Consider the following 17,926-nt stretch of genomic DNA (forward strand, 5'->3'; position numbering starts at 1 on the left):
TCTTTACTCTGCAGTTATTTCTGTAAAGCCTGTACGTTCCTTTAGCCCCTGCAACTCACACACCTTAATTTGGGGCAGGTGCACTGTGGATTTCATCATACAATCCCAAGTTTTCTGAACTCAACTACAAAGTAAGGCCTCACCTTTTCAAGATAGCATTACAAAATACGGTAGAATTTTATGCAATAAAAGAAAAATAGTATTTATTTCAGCCTTATATATACTTAGAACAGTAAATTTAAGCATTCGATGTGATTGCTTGAGACCTGGGAAGAGAATGAATCAGGGACACCTCAGGTTCTTACCATGTGCAGCAGGAGCAGTGATTTCTAAGGGATGAATTTATTGGAAATGCATCATCAAAATATGAAAAGGATACTTTGACACACTTTTCCCCTCCTGCTTTCTTTTTTATTCCTTATTCAGCTACTTCCAGTTTATTCAAAATAAAAATATGCATAGCTATGAATATGCAGAAGAAAAGCACCAAAGAAGAGTCTTTTGATTAGTAATTTCTCTCATTACTAACTTAAATTATCCTTCATAAATAGTTTGCTGATAGAACTATTAATGAAAAATTATTTGTATTATTGGTAAGGGTTTGTAAATAAACAGAGATGTACCAAAACTATTTACACAGTGTTTAAAAAGTTCAATAATCAGCTTTTCCTAATGAAAAAGTTTTGTCAAAAGATTTGTTATTTCCTTTTAATTAGTTAAATGTGTATTATATCTACATACCCTTCAAAATAAAGAGACTTCCCAAATAGATGAGCAAAGCTTATGAAATATGTTTTGTGTCAAGTAACAAAATATTTTTTCCCTATTTTCTTGAACTGATTTTAGAATTCTAATTGAGATATATCTTAAAATTTAGAGAATGTTTAGGCATAAGACCACCAATAATGAAACATTCACAGAACCTTTGGCATCCAGGAAATGCAAATCAAGACCACTTTGAGATACCATCTCACTCCACTCAGGATGGCTAATATCCAAAAGACTGAGAATGATAATTGCTGGCGAGGTTGCAGAGAAAAAGCAACTCTCATAGACTGTTGGTGGGACTGCAGAATGGTGCATCCTTTATGGAAAATGGTATGGAGGTTCTTCAAACAATTACAGATAGATCTACCATATGACCCAGCTATTCTGCTGCTGGGAATACACCCAAAGGAATGGAAATCCTCATGTCGAAGGTATACCTGTCCTCCAATGTTTACTGCAGCACTATTTACAATAGCCAAGAGTTGGAACCAGTCCAAATGTCCATCATTAGATACGGAAAATGTGGTATATCTGCACAATGGAATTCTACTCTGCTATAAAAAAGAATGAAATACTGCCATTTGCAGCAATATGGATGGACTTAGAAAAAATTATATTAAGTGAAACAAGTCAGGCACAGAAAGAGAAATACCACACGTTCTTACTTATTTGTGTGAGCTAAAAATAAATAAATAAATAAGCACACAAACAAATGGGGGGGGATAAAATACAACAATCACAATTCCTTGAACTTGTTAAGACAAGCGATCAGATATGATGTAGGGGTGGAGGGGAGAGAGGGAGGGGAGAAGAAGAACAGATAAAGGGTCATGAAAATCAACTACAATGTATATTGAGAAGTTAAAATAAAAATAAACAAATAAAAATTTAAAAAAGAAAAGAAAAAGAAATAAATGTGTTTTTTAGGTCAGATATTTTAAAAAATTACAATGATAAATTAATGGCAATAATATAAACAAAAAAAAAACCCTAACCAGAACACAAAGATTAAAACATCTTAGATAAAAGCATTATTTTCTTCTGTGCTGGTGGTGAGATCACTTTGTAAAATATATTATGCCCATTCAGAAGTGAACATGTTGATATTTAAAAAAGAAAACAAGAAAACAATCAGTATCTGTGAGTTTTACAAGCTCCACATACCTGCCTTGACTTTGCAATAAAAGCCAGAACTTCTCTTGGCTTTGGTATAAATAGATGGCAATAATAGCTACACTTCAGCGTTATAATTTAATAGATGAAAATCTTTTTTCTTAACTCTAAAGCACTATATGAGCATTCATCTAAGCCGAACTTCATCTAAGCAGAAAATGGCCTAAGGACTAGGGATGTTCTCACCACATGCCTGCCTTTTCCTGACACCAAAAGCACATTTCATCTTGCTGCATGACATTTGAGAAACATATTCAAGCCATCTGGAAATAGGAAACCTTCTACTGAGTTGCTAAAATCCACCGGGAAAACTATGAGCATATCTTTGGATTTGGAAATGAATCAGAAGCATTGTCTTAAGCCTAGCTATTCTTAGTCTTTCCATTTTCAAAGTGTTGTTTTTGTTTTACGGAGAAGACAAAATGAAAATAACAGCAAAATCATTTGTATCATTTTTCTTACAATACTTAAGGATATTTTTTTCAGATATACATATTGTTTTTAAGGTGCATTTGAATGTTTCCCCATGAGCTAGAGTGTCTTTGTTTCATTTTGTCTCTCTCACCCTTTCATGCCTACCTATTCCTTCAGTTCATTGCTATAAACAGTTGCTAGGAGCAACAGCGACTTAGAGTGGGAAGGTTTCAAAGGACCACGTGCTCTCCCCCAGCCCAGCTGCTCATTTCTCTAACAGCAATCACACATTAAAAAGCACACTGCTTCTCCACAGGGGAGTTTGGGAAACCTCTCGCCACCAGGAAGCATCTGCGTAGGGTCCTGTCAAAAACACATCTGAGAGGCACTTGCCTCTCTAAGACATCTGTTTGTCCTTTGAGCCATCATTTCTCTGCACGGTGTTATTCCTTCAGCTTATTTTTAAAGAAAAATCAAATGCAAGGCTTAAAACCCAAAGCACATTATTAAACGCATCTTGCAGGCCTTCAGCAAAAGTGATATAGGATTAGGATTAGTATACAGGATTAGTAATATAAATTAGGAGTTATAAGTAATTAAGATTAATTCTTTAAAACACCCATAGGTATGAGAGAAGTGTGAAAACTGAGTGTAGACTAGTGGGCAAAGCCACACGTGAGGCCTGTGAGGCGCCTTTGCTCTCAGACACGTGCAGGTAGCTGGCGCTGGTCAGCCGCTTTCCTGTGGTTTTTATGTCACTTCCCTCTGCGGCTTTTCAGAAAAATGGGCATTATTGGAAGGTCACTGATTCGCTTTAGCATTCATTGAAAATGTACGTTTCCAATTTTTTAAAATAATTTTCTGAAAACTATTGCTGTATCCGCATGGTATGAGTATATTAAAATGAAGAAACCTGACACTGATGACCTTTTGAAATCTGGCCCTATTTTAGGATTCCAGCCCAGTTTAGTAGCTCTTCCCCACACAATCCCTAAGAGCAAGCTGCCAGGAGCCACCTTCTCTTTCCTGGACTCTGTGTGCCTGCTGTTTTGTGTTTCCCAACCTTTGTTATTAATTCTCTTCACTTTTTGAAATACTTCCATTAACATGAGAAAAGTCACTTTTGTGATATCTCTCATTCAGTTGCTTTCTATAAATAAGGATAGGTATCTAACATGGTAATATGTATCTGCATATAGTGCTAACTTTAAAAGAACAATCTATTCCCCTTGTTTCCCCCAAATTGGTGATAATTGTCAAAGCAGAACTTCTGAAAGTATGGTTATGACTTTTGAAGAAGTAAGAGTAAGAGCTAATACAATTTTTCATCAAGAAACTACTGGGGGATTGGTCCTACTTGAGTTCAATCAAATCAAGTAAATAATAAAAAAATACTTAAAGATTATAATTAAATTTTTAAATGATTAACGATTTGGCAAAAGACATCTAAGCTCCTATTTCCTGGTTTTAAATGATGAATTGTGTAGAGAATGGCAGCTAAGATTACTCTCAGTTCATTTTAAAAGAATTTCCTCCTGAACTGAAAGAGAAGAGAACAAGGTTATACTATTTAATGATCGCTGCACAGTTCAGGAGGGTGTGGGAATCTTTGACGAGAATGTGGAGGACAAGCCATGTCTGCTGAATGTGCCCTGCAATGTGTGGCAGTCTAGGTGATTTGAAGACTGATGCTTAAGTTGGGTTGATTTTCTCTGTTCTTGTATTGCTATGAATTAAACATCATTTAAATTAAAAACTAGGATAATCTGGGGAGGACAACATAACAAAGGCAGATTTCTGAGTTTAGGGTGGTATACTAAATGAATACGGAAGACTTTCTTCACTTCTCCACTAAGACCGCCTTTGCTTAAGGTCCTTTACTCTGAAATGCAAAGTCAAGTTCACTGGGATTAAAATGTACCTTAAAAATGTGATTTGCCTCAATTAATTTTTATATAAAACAGCAAAACACAAACAGGTTAAGTCCCCGTATCTTGAGAAAAAATCCACAAGTAGATCATTGTTGCGGTTGTAACATGGCACTGACACTAATTTTTTTCCAAGAAAATTATGCCTTTGGCCTCCTGACTTTGTACCCAATATGATCCTCGACTCCTAAGTGAGGAAACTAAAAGGAACAAAGTTTCAGTGACTGACAGCAGCATGGATTCTGTCAGCATTTAAAGAGCAGACTGAGTGGCTGTTGCTTTCCCAGGGTGGTAGTCCCACACCCGTGGCTCTCATGCAGATAGAATTTTAAAGTTTTTTTTTTTTTTTTTAATTATCTAAGTTACTATGGATATTTATAGTAATTCATTCCAAAATCCATGTAAATTTTCCTTCAGATGCTGAAAATTGCTTCCATCTCTCAGGGTGATTAGGGTTTTGCCTCATCACGTAAGGAGAAGGCAAGAAATTATCAGACATCTGAAGAGAATCCACTCACAGGCATTGGTACTCCCCAAATCATCGCAAAATTGACAATACTGCAATGCAAAGAAAACTCCCTTCTATAGGGTGAACAACTAATATAAAACATTTAAGATAATAATTCATTTAATATTCATTGAGTCTTTACAACAATCTTATAAACAAGGCAGATAAATTATCCTCCTTATGCAGGATGCACAGGGGATTAATGACTTCCCCAAAGTCACTTGATAGAGTCTAGACTGGGGCTCTTAATCTGGTCTTGTACTAAATTTTGGGCCCTTTTAGGTGATTCAATCTCCCTAAAGAATAATATTCAGATTCCTTAAAAGGGAGATCCCATTGCTCATAGGCACCACATTCATTTCATCATGATTCTGAAGTCATAAAAAAAAATTCTAATTTAGAAACTTTTTAATAAGCAAACCAATGATGTTTTTTATTTACTTAAGCATTTGAGCTTCTTTATAGCTTTTTTTTTTCTTCCAACAGTACTTAATAGTTGTGCCTATTAAATGATATTTTTAAAGTAATTAGATTGTATTCTAATTGATTGAATCAATGGGTTCAGCATCAAATCTGTGGATAAAGGAAGTTTTGTAAACATTCATAGTGGAACCTAGGTGGTGAATATTCAGGTGCTTATTTTTAAATTATTTCAACTTTCCCACATATTTGAACATTTTCATTATAAATTGTTGCCAAAAAACATGATTTCTTATTTGATGGGGCTTTGATTTATTTTCTAGGGCTAGCTAAAAAAGAATGGGTCATTATATATTTCTGTTTGCAAGTTATTTTTATTTCAATGGGATCATAGCACAGATAGAGATTAAGTTCAAATCCATACAAAGAAATTAACACCAATACAAATAATAATACAAACTGTGCATACCTTCACATGTTGGGAGAGAGCCTTCAAATTGCAACTGGGAACTGAGCTTGCAGGTCAGTGTGTCAGTCCCCAACAAAGTGTACCCAGGATGGCACTGGTACTTCACAAAATCTCCTGAAAGAGTCAATACAACACACTAGGCGATTGTGTTCTTGTGACATTCAGAGTGTGTGAATGTATGAAACATACATGACTACTTAAAGAATTAAGTCAATATGCAAACGATTTCAGAAACGATGTCTATATTTTTAGTCTGTTTAAAAAATAGCATTTTCAGTTCTTAATTTATAAAAACACTATCTTAAACTTAATCCATATTAGTAAAGAAATAGTGTGGCAGGTTTTTCTTCCTTGACAGATGCATATATGTGTGTTCCCCTTCCCCAGTGACTACCAAAAAATAAAAAACTGAAATAGAGGCTTGCTGTTTAAGTGAGGTCTACAAAGGGAGCTCATCCATGACCTTGGCCTAATTAGCACAATACTCCAGTTAACAAAGAAATTGGGTCACCATGGTTTGACCAGTGGTCAGAAATGTGGTGTGACAACAGGACAAAGAATTTTTAACTGGGTCTGAGAAATCCTGGGTCACAACAGTTCCACTACAGATATATGCCATGGCTGCTTTCTTAATATGACCAGATAATTATTTCATGAATTAGAGCACCGATAAAGATGATAAAGCATAATTTATAAATCCTATCATTAAATATACTCTACTAATTATACTCCAGTTGAAATAAAAGGTCTGCATTGTCCTAATCATTATCTTAGCCACAAATGATTAAGGTCTTCCACAAGTACATAAACATGTTCCCCTAACTAACCACAAATATCTGCTCATCCATCTCTGAAAACTTTATTCAAAACAGAGTGAACCAGTAAATGTCACAAGGGAGAAAGAGCTCAAAATGACAAAAGCAAAATTCAAATGGAAAAACAAAAGAAAACAAAAAATCATTGAAATAAAGAGAATCATTTCTATTTGATACATGACCTCTGTATAAGCCCCCAGCAATACTTTAGAGATAATATTTTCTGACAAATTACCGCTAGTCTGAGTAGCCACTGCAGTTAGAAGTGGTATAAAAAAGTCAAGTTGAATTCATGGTATGGTAATGAAGAAAATATTACCTATTTCAAAATCCTCATCCTCAGTAAGCATTTCTGCCTGTGGAACTGCAGGGGGAGGTTCACATTTCTTGAGCTGAAATGCTAAATGATTTATGAAAAAAAAATAACAGCAATTAAATTTGTTGAGTAAACAAAAATATTACAAAAAAGCATTCCTCTTAAAGATGTTATAGTACTTAAGTACACTAAAATGTCTATGTTTATAAATCACTGTTGTATAAAATTCTCAAGCTTCCAATGTTCATACGAGTATTTAATGCCTAGGAATATTTAAAGTCCAAAAAAATGTGTAAAAATTTTAAAGATTATAACATTTAAGTAAACCCTTTTTACATATTTTTGAAATTCTGCAAGAGGAATGATTCAATCATGATGTGGCTCCCTGTCCATGTCAACATTTGGTAATGTCTGTTTCTTGTCCTGCGGAATTTTATGGGTGGCAGTGTCCTGAGAGATAAGGGAATGATATGCTTTATTCCATATTGTTAGAGTTCATTCTAAAGATCATTAGAAGTTGCTTTTGCCCCATTTATAATTACATGACATTTGCTATAAGACTTCATGTAGGGACAGAAATGAGTAAATCTATAAAAGGTACCAAATGTATTTCAGTGGCCTCCATTATCAGAGTTTTATTTATAATATATTTATCCTGAAATGAATCGAAGCTTACTTCAAAACATGACTTGATAAGATGTGAAGTAATAAATAGTAAAGATATCCTTAAACCAAAAAGGATCACAGGAAATTGGCCTCCAAGGCAAGACAATCCTAAAGGCTCTCTGTGGACCTAGTCAAGGAATTACAGCTGGAAATGAGGCGTGGGTCAATTCTGTGAGAAACAGCACATGGAATTCTGTCTTAATCAATGGAGTGAAAATGAACTGACCGTGAAAATTGAGGACAAAGAAACCTCCATTTGAAAAGTCACTGTGGAACTTGAGCAGGACTTGGTTGGTAGAACTATAAGCTGTTTCGAGAGCGGTATTACCACTGAAAACTCCCAGCTGAGGTGAATTCTGATCTGGCCCATCCCTAGGAGAGAGAGAAAGAGCAGTTGGAGTAGAAAGTTCTCATGTCACAACTGAAAGTAACCACTATTTCTCCTGACAGCTAGGCTCTGTCTTGCTAAAAGCATTACGGGCTGACCCCAAACCCCAGGCTCCAGGCTCCGCTCCAGGTACTCAAACCTGGAAAGGCAGCACTGGTTCAACACCCACGTCCAAAGCTTGCCTTTTTCAGACAAACGTCAGAAATTTGGTCACATTTTATACCACTTAGTGGCTTCCTTTCAAATTCCCACATTTTAAAGTCTAAATGCAAGGATGTTTATGTAATAATGAGAGCTTTATGAAAAATTTTGCTAATGAATTAAAATATTTTTTAAAAACTGTGAAATATAACATCCTCTGGACACTATTTAGAAATATCAAGATGTTTATTTTTTTTTCCTTTAAAAAAATTTTTTATTGTAACAGTTGATTGTGCATATCTGTGGGGTACAGAGTTGGATATCAATACCTGTGTTCAACATGTGATGCTCAAATCAAGATAATTAGTATATTCGACATTATACAATGTAATCATTTTTTTCTGGCCCTTTACTGATTCCTCCCTTACCCCATCCCACTCCCCCTTTCCCACCTCTGGTAACCTCAGTTCTGTTCTCTCCTTTTGAACGTTCAACATACCATACCTTTCTTCCTTAAGATATTTAATATTCACAAAGCTGACTAAACTTTTCAGTCTCTCTTTCATGACTGTTCTGATGATAGGCACTGGGCATCTGTTAATTGGCAAGACTTTTGGATTTTACCTTCTAAATAGAAAGCTTAATCTATGTGAAACTGGCGATATTATAGTGTTTTGTTTTGCTTTTGCTTTTGAAATGGCAGCTTCATATGGTCAATTTAGTATTTCAAGTTCTCTGTTTCTTGTCATTTTCATCCACCGGTTCAAGTAATTTTCATCTCCCTCCAAGATTTATTTCTACAGCCTCAAAAGCCAGCCTCCCATCTTGCCCTTTGAAACTAGATTTCCCACAAAATGAGAACAATTCTTCTGCAAGCGAAATCTGGCCTCACATGTTCCCTGCTTAAAACCCTTAAGTGGATCCTCACAGCTCTTAGATAAAGCCCCAAATCCTTAACATGATTTATTATAAGCCCTGTGGTATCTGTCCCTGCTTGTGCAGGTCAAATCTTGCCCTCTTTGGACTCTAAGAAGAGTTCAGCCACACCACACACACACAGACACACACTCACACAGACATACCATATGCACTTAAGCACACTTCACACGCTCACCCCCCCACACACACACCACACAGGCTTACCCACACAGACATGTACCACACAGATACATACCAATACACACAAACCCGCACTCACACCCATACACACAAATGTACCACACACACACACATACACACACACAAATGCAATTACTCCTTTAGCTGTCACAGCAGTTTATTCCAACACCACACCCGTCCTAGAGCCCTCACGAACAACCTACATCTCCCACCACAGATCCCAGGAGAACTGTCATTTCCTGTTTCCCTAATAAACTCTCACCTCAAAAAGCAAAGGCAAGAACAGTCACTCCCATGGACATAACTCATTAGAAAGAGCTACAGCTACAGTCCCTCCCTGGTCCCTGGCTCAGTGTGACTCCCTGTCTGTCACATGCAAGGCTACAACATATATGGATGATGGAGGGAGGGCTGTGTGCCAGGAGCATCAAACAATGGTGGAGGACACTTAACAATGTAAAAATCACACTTAACAATGTAAAATAAAACAATCTTCGCATATTCCTATAAATTAAAAGCAATCCTGGCTATTTCTACCATGTAGCAAAACCCAAGCATATTAACATTCAATTTATTCTCCATCTCTCTGGATTTTGATAGTAAATTTCTTTTCCATTATCTAACTAGTTCATTTCTAAATGTGTAATCTGACATGCAAGTGGCATGTAACTGCTAAATCAGAATAGTTTATCACAATTACAGACTGTTTTTTACTTGAAGGGTTCTCATACCAAACAGCGATGTAATCATTAACCGCTTCTGTCTGCAACAAGGTGAAGTTGATGTAAACTCCATGCCCTGGAGGCACAGTGATAAGCCAAATGCAGTCCTTTAAAATTGGATATTCATCTGGAAATCCGGGGGAATAAATGGTACCATTCTGAGATGTTACATTGTATCCACAAGGAGCTGAAAAAGGAAAAAAATTAAAATTAAGCCTAATACAGTTGATTTTAGTAAGTAGATAGTTAATTATTTCTGTTTCCAAAGTCCCTTAGCCATGAAATAATTGTGAAATATTTCTGTGACTAATCTTTCAAAATTATTCCCCTAAAATCTGAAAACCTTAGAAGAATTATATCTCTAAGCTAAGTTATGTCAGTTTCATTTAATATATTCTCCAAATCTTCAAAACCCTTCAGGATTAGGTCATTCCCATATGATTGAAAAAAAAAAAAAAATCCTTAGTCAGTTATCATCTGTGACAGCTGATAATCCATTGAACCATCCACTGCAAAGGATTATGTGGAAATTATACATAAATATATAACTGAATTGTTTCCATTTTAAGTCATTTCCAAAGCCTTTTTAAGCTTTCTGAAAGAGTGGCATCTAAGTCTATTTGCCTTAAAACCAAGACATTATCAATTTTTCCAAGATCTACACCTGAGGAAAGGAGATAAAATTATGTAAGTGGTGTTTAATTTAATTGAAGCACTTCCATATCTAACTAATAGTCAATTATGTGAAGAATCACAATACCTAGTCTATTTTTAGTTTACCTAATGAACCTATATTTATTGTTGCCATGGAAATTATTTTATTTAATTTATGGAAAAGTGATATGACCAAATATTAGTAGAATAATCCAAAATGTAGTCTTGAATTCGAGTAGTGGTGTAGCACATCAAAGTTATAGACAAGTAGACTATGACTTAAAATCAAACCAAAAGCCAACAGATGTGGTATGAGTTTCTACTACTAGCATGAATCTTCTAGGGCTGTGAAAGACCCACCACATAAAAGGTGTAGAATTTAGGTGGAGTGAAGAGGCCAAAACACATAAAAAGATAAACAAAAGGAAAACTTTAATTTCAATTCAAAGTAATGACTGATGAAATATGATGTGTCAGTATACGGTACATTGCTGAATTAATTGCACAGATGCATGCTGATTTCAAAGGAGTTAGGAAACATACCAGTGTAAAATAGACGGAACCTGGCCCAAGATTTGGATAAATTTATTAGAAGAAGGAACTGTGAGAAACATTTTAGAGGCTTTAGAGTGTAATTATCACTAACTGGGGTTTGGAGTCACACAAATCTGGAACTGTAATCTGGCAAAGCAAACCATCACCTGGAGCCCACATTTCTGTAAGTTCTGTGTGGTCAGGGCCTGGAACACACTGAGACCTAGAGTCTGAAATGGGACCATTGGTGATGCTGTAGTCACAAGCTTCTCGTTGTCCCCTGAGGACGGTATGCTTTCCTCACCCCCCAGACTTCAGGCAAGTGTCATCCAGCATGAAAAGCTCACATGCTTTTCTCCTACCTTGCCTCTGGGATGAATGTGTCTCTTCCTCTAAATCTTAACTCATACGTCTCCCTCCTTCCAGTCTTTCCTGGTTGCTCTGGCTCTAGATAACTATCTCTGCTCACCTACCAGGTGGCTACAGCTCGCTGCCAGATGCTCTTCCACTGGACTGTCAGCTGCTAGAAGGCAAGACTCTGTCTCCTCCCACCCCGACCGCAATCTCCTTTCCTTAATCCCCTTGGTCTAGCTCAGATCATGATAAACACTAGGCAGTAAATAATTGATGTATTGATGAGAGAATAAACAGAAAGCACTTTAATAATAAACACTTTGAAGCAAATAGGCTGATATACCTTATGTGTGACTTGATGACATTCACTGGATATTGATTTATAACTCTAAAATTGCCCTTTTGTATTTTTGCTTTTCAAGTTGAATCTTGTAATTGTATAACCACATTATAGGCAGTAGCACCTTTCCCATTGGAAAATAAAATAAAACACAAAAGCGTAGTTCCCATGTATGAAAAGGCAAAAGAAATGATGTGGTGATTTCTTGGTAGGACACATCCCTGACTTCTGATGTTCTTCATGTCACTTAATAGCTCTATAACATTGAGCAATTCAGGTATTCTTGCCATGATTTAATCTCTGCTGTTCAAATAACAAATCCTTTCATTCACTTATTCAACAAGTATTTATTGAGAGTCTGTTATGTTCCAGGAAGTGTGCTTAGGGCTAGAGCTACAACAGTGAACCACAGAGACCCCTCCTGCCTTTGTGGAGCTTATTGAATAGTGATGAAGAGAGATATTAACCAAGCACTAAATAAGTATAAAATTCAACTTGTGTAAGTACCATGAAGGAAAAACAGGCGATCCTTGTCACGTGAGATAATAATGTTCTATCAGTGCACATAAAAAGTATTCTCAAGGCAAAATCCTGTTTCCCTCCTGCTGTATAGTCTAGAGATGAATAAAAGAGGACTCTAAAAAAAAAAAAAAAAAGTCAAAATTTCCTCTACTGTTTCCCATGATCTGACTTTGTCTAGTCCCAAAGAAGTCTTTATCCTCCCTGTGGTGTCATCAAAGGCACGTTTGGATTTCCTCATCTTGGTATCTTGCTGAATCCACTGAGAAGGCGGGTGTGTGATCTGACTTGCATGAAGTGCATCCATCCTGCCTTCCTCTCCCTGCAGGTGAGGCTCAAAGTGAAGCCCGAAGTGGAGATCAAGGAGGAAGCTCAGTGGGGAGCCCCATAGGTGGTCCTCAGCTTCTTCCCTGTCTGTCTGGGAGTCTCTGGTCAAAGCATGACTAGAAAGACAACTAAGTAGCAGACCCCAAGAGGATCCGCCGATCACGCATCTCAACTGGAGCTGCTGGAGAGGCCAAACTCTCTCACCCTAGTGAGCCACAGGGTAAATAGAGGCATGTTCATCATGAATGCACAGGCATGTTAAGAATAAAGAGCTCAGGTTGGGAGAAAGAATTGCTGTGCAAAGCACAGTTAATGAGAAAATGTTCTCAAGTATTACTACATGTATTTTTTCCAGAGAAAAAATAAGCACATAAAGATGAAACTGCATGGTTTGATGAAATTCTAGAGCCAGCATTAGCTTTGTTGACAATGATGGAGGTGATGTTTAATGTGAATACTACACCCAGTCTGAAATTCACCTGGGTGCCACCATGGCCGTTGGCTGCCGGGAGGAGGCAACTTTTAGGTGGTTCACATACACAGAAGTGATAGCTGTATCTGTCTGACTCTTGGCCAGGTGTGAAGTCAGAGGTAGAAGATGCTAGAAGATGGTGAGTGTGGCAGACGTCTGCTTGGGGATGTGGAAGCACAAGCCTTCACTTTATTTTACCTGAAGCTGAACTTGTAACAAGCAGGAGCACTGAGACATCTCTTTATTGTGCTCTTTTTCTCTATATAAAATTTATGTGATGTGACAACAACTAAAGTTAAAATAACTATAATTTTAAAATCCTAAATATCTACTAAACAAGTTACGGATAACTTACAGGTGGTTTTTTTCTAGGATTATATTAAGATTTCTGTGGAAACTTTAAGAGTATGAAAAAATATTACAGTATTAAACCAATAAATACATTTGGCATGAATATTTATGCATTTTAAATTCTTGGTTATTAATATATTCAGGTACTGAATGCTTAATCTCACCTAATGTGTGGAGCACTACAGGTATTTCTGATCTCATTATTTTTCCTTTCTTTACTGTGGTTTCCCTGAGATTGTTTTCTGATGAAGAGACAGAGCAGGCTGCATCTCAGGAGTTATTGTTTGGTAATGGAGATTTTAAAAACAGTATTTATAAATACAGGTAAGACAAGGTAAAGAGACAGAGTCACATTCTTCATACTCATTTTTATTCTGAACTATTGGGAAAGATTATTTTTTGTATTTACCAATCAATTTGGTAAACTTTAATTTTTAAAAAATACATACCTAATAATGTATTATTTGCCTGCTGGATTTCTAATGTCAACTATGCAGTCAAACTCTGTTCTTAAAATTACAATGAGATAGAAAAAGTAAGTTCTAGTGGTGTACAGTGGTGTTAGGCATCTATAATTAACAGTAATTTATTGTATGTGCTCAAATGGCTAAAAGGGAGGAGCTCGAATGTTCTCATCACAAAGAAATGATAAATATTTGAGATGATGAATATGGTAACTACTCTGATTAGAGCACTACAGTGTATACATGTATTGAAATATGACTGTATACAATCAATGCTTTTTAATTAAAAAATAAGTTCCTTAAAAAAGCTGTATTCTTCTTACAAAACCTGTCAAACTGAAGGAAGCTCCTCACACACTATTGCAACACGTTAGTCATCCTAATCAATTACCTCTGTCCAAACAGTTCCTGACCACACAGATACTAATGCATATTAAAGTGACATATATTAAGATGGCGTTTAAATTTTTGAAAAAAGACCTTATTATACTCACATAGGTATTTCAGTGATATAGGGTTAATCAGATCAACAAAATATTTAAAATTTTTGAACCATATTTTAAGTGTGGATGCATATTTAATTATCAAACTACATTTAGTAAATTAATAAATCATATTTTCTGAAGTATATTTTACTAATTATAACCCATATTTTAAAACTGAGACTTGTGTATAATTGTGTTACTGGCAAAAAAAATATTGTCTTGAATTTCTCAAGTCACTTTCAGATATATTCTTTCACTTATTATTTAATAGATACTGTATTTTTAGATCATAGTTTTTTCAGATAAGTTTAGAATATACTAATTTTGAATAATAGATTCTTATGAAACTTATATAAATATTTTCAGCATATGAATAGAAATTGATTTATATATACTTGTGAAGACTGATGCCTTAAAGTTTAGAATTTTTGAATAATAATTGTCTGAACTGGTCAATCTTTAATAAAAACATCTAAAAGTTCTTCAAAGTATCTATGTCTTTTTCTGAGGTTCTTTTGAAGTCTACAGGGACCTTTGAAGATAGTTTTTTGGTATACTTGCCCTACACAGCAACCATAAATCTGAAGTAATTAACACTGTGGATTAATAAAATACACTTTAGGTGAGGATACTGGATTGTCAACAGTTTGTTGTTGTCTCTGTGGAGGACTTCACTGTAGGCTAAGAGTATATTAAAGGACATCTGAACAGCCCCATCATTCTATGAAACAAGGACTATTTTTTTGTGGTTGTGAAATATAACCTTTCATAGGTAAAATAACTTTTGTATTAAAATAATACCATCTGCTGAATTTTTAAAACTTTAATCCAATATGGAGAGGATGTTAAACTCACATTGGATGATTCTTACAAACTCCTTTATGTGGTCTATCTAGTTGCTTTCAATATTTACTTCATAATTAGACACATATCTTACATTTTGATGTTTTCATTGTGGTTATGACATTATTGGTAGGAAGAGAAATATACATTGTAAAAATGTTTGCTTAATAAAGGATTTGGTCTTGTCCAAAGAGAGGCTTGGTCTTTGCCCTTGCTTCCTGGAGGTAGTTGTGGCATACCTGATAGGAATGTCTTTGTGTAATACGGGGCTGATCTCATCCGATAATGTTAGGCTGGGGCTGGCTATGCCAGAAAGACCAACCATATGGTTTAGGCTGGGTACTTTGTGTCACACTAGCCTACCTGGAGGCTTAGATCAACCATGTGAGCAATCAATCAGTCAGCCCTGCATAATGGGACACTAACAAAAACTGCGGACACTTTGGCTCAAGTGAGCTTCCCAGGTTGGCAGTACTCTGTGCATATTGTCACACATAGATTCTGGGAGACTGATGCATCCTGCTAGACTCTACCCTATGCATTTTTTTGCCTTGGTGATTTTAGCTTATCTTTTCCCTATCATAAACTGTGAACTGAACATAATAGCCTTTAGTGTGTTCTGTGCATTATTCTAAGGAAGTATCAAACCTCAGCATGGTTGTGGAAGTCTGAAGGACTCTAGCCTCTCAATTGGTCTAACTCTGGTTAGTATTATATACCATGATGGAATTAGAAAAGGTACCTTTTTCTAATTCACCTTTAAACTGTATCAAAAAAGATATATTTTGTTATTTTCACACTGGTGAAATAGTTCTAAGCCAGAGAATTTATATCCACATTGAAAAACTGAGCTTGAAACAGCAATGAAATCAAATTAAATATTTAATTCTATTTTTAAAATATTTAGTCAAAGAGTCTACCATTTACATATGAATTCAAAGGATTCAAGATAAAATTGCAAATAAGAAAAGGTTCCCATCCTAATAATTTGAAAATAATTTACACATATAACTATTTTTTTAAATGGAGAGAAGGGGCTGGTCAGTTAGCTTAGTTAGAGTGCAGTGTTGTCACATAGAGAGTAGTATTAAAGATTTCTTTAAATGTTCTAATAAAGCAAACAGATACATTCCTATTATACTTAGTAGTGTTTTTAATTTTTAAATGCTTATTTTATATGTATTTAAATATTAGACTATGATAAAAAATTTAAAAAATACAGCTAGAGGACTTTTTTATAGTTGTTTTTATAATGATATAGAATGGAAAAATACAGGTAAAAAATATGATTTAAAACATCCACTGATGTGCTTTTTATTTCTTCAGGAGAAATTCAAACACAGCCAGATATCTTTCCCATTTCCCCATGGGATATGAGTGTTTAGCATTTCAAAGTTCCACAGAGTTGGTAACTTTATTATTATTTTTATTCAAAGGTACTGTATTTATAATGTTAGAATATAGGATATTGGGTTTATACTAAAGTTTATGTTACATATGCATTCTTTATAAACACATATGATCTATTTATTTATGATCTACTTATTTTAACTTAATATTGCAAAATATCTAAGTCATAATAAAAATTAGGCAGCCAAACAGAAGCTTTAAAGTAGTGATTCCTGCTCAGACTAGGGACATCCAGTGAGTACAGATCTTGCCCCTCACTGCTGTCTAACAACCTGACTCTAGCAGGCCCCAAGAAATCCCGATCATCATGCCCTATTAAGCTGCACTACTTTATTTTGTCCTGAGGCTGCCGCTACACTACACCTTTGCTCACACTGCTTCTTCTACCTACAGTGTTTTCTATCTCTGAGTAGCAAAATACTTTGTACTTTCAAGGCCCACTACAAAAATGAATTCAGTTTTCTGAAATGTAAAAGCAACACAGGATTATTGTAAAAGTTAAATTATAAAAAATACTTAGGATAAAATTGAGTAAGTACCCTTTTTCCCTTGATTATACAATTTAATGTGACCACTGTAAAGTTAAATGCTGCTGACATCATAAAGATTTATCGGACTACTTCCCAAGAGTATGTCATCTTCTGGACCTGCCATCTGTCGTAACACTCTCCTTGTCTGTTTTTTCATTATACTTATTTGCATTTATTATTTTGTTGTCTTTATAACTAACTTCCTAGAGAGCAAGGGCTGTTTATTAATTTTTTTAACTTACTGGTATATGATATATTTCTGAAATACTAAGTAGAGTGAGTATAACGTAATAGATTCTCAATAAATATTTGTGGAATAAATTAGTGAATTATTGGGTTTGTTCACTTAATATTTAATGCACTATTATATTCATAAAAAACTAAATTGTTCTCAAGAAAATTTATTAACCTACCATCGCATCTTGGGAAAGGGTTGTTCCAGTTTCTGTTGATTCCATGCTGGCAAGTGAGGACAGGATGGCCTATCAAAATGTACCCGGGATAACACTCAAAAGATATTGACTGTCCCACACTGTAATCTGAATTGATCATATACCCATTCTGAAACGGAGGTGGGTCCGGGCAGTTCTGTAATTCATAGGCTGAAACAAACAAACAGACAAAATCAAGTTCACGTACAAGAGGTTAAATTAGTCTGCAATTTAGAGGAGGAATGTGACAACGTGCAGCATCTTAAGATTAATTTTTTGCATGTAAGTTTTAAAAAATGTCTTTCCCAAATTGTCAGTGGGCAGCCTGACCAAGTAAGACAATCATTAGTAGTAGGAATAGAACT

The 17,926-nt window shown here is 35.5% G+C and overlaps 1 protein-coding gene across 1 annotated transcript in view; it reads right to left on the bottom strand.

The window, feature by feature from the left end:
• Positions 1-17,926, bottom strand: part of CSMD1 (CUB and Sushi multiple domains 1) — a 1,614,989-nt gene that overhangs the window by 146,161 nt on the left and 1,450,902 nt on the right. The window contains exons 42-46 of the mRNA XM_063099815.1: positions 17,544-17,732; positions 9,857-10,034; positions 7,704-7,849; positions 6,815-6,895; positions 5,681-5,794 (exon numbers count right to left, since the gene is read on the bottom strand). Coding sequence (XP_062955885.1) covers positions 5,681-5,794; positions 6,815-6,895; positions 7,704-7,849; positions 9,857-10,034; positions 17,544-17,732 — 708 coding nt within the window. The remainder of the gene's footprint in view (positions 1-5,680; positions 5,795-6,814; positions 6,896-7,703; positions 7,850-9,856; positions 10,035-17,543; positions 17,733-17,926) is intronic.

Source organism: Cynocephalus volans, chromosome 1 (assembly GCF_027409185.1).
Source record: "Cynocephalus volans isolate mCynVol1 chromosome 1, mCynVol1.pri, whole genome shotgun sequence".
NCBI classification, from domain to species: domain Eukaryota; kingdom Metazoa; phylum Chordata; class Mammalia; order Dermoptera; family Cynocephalidae; genus Cynocephalus; species Cynocephalus volans.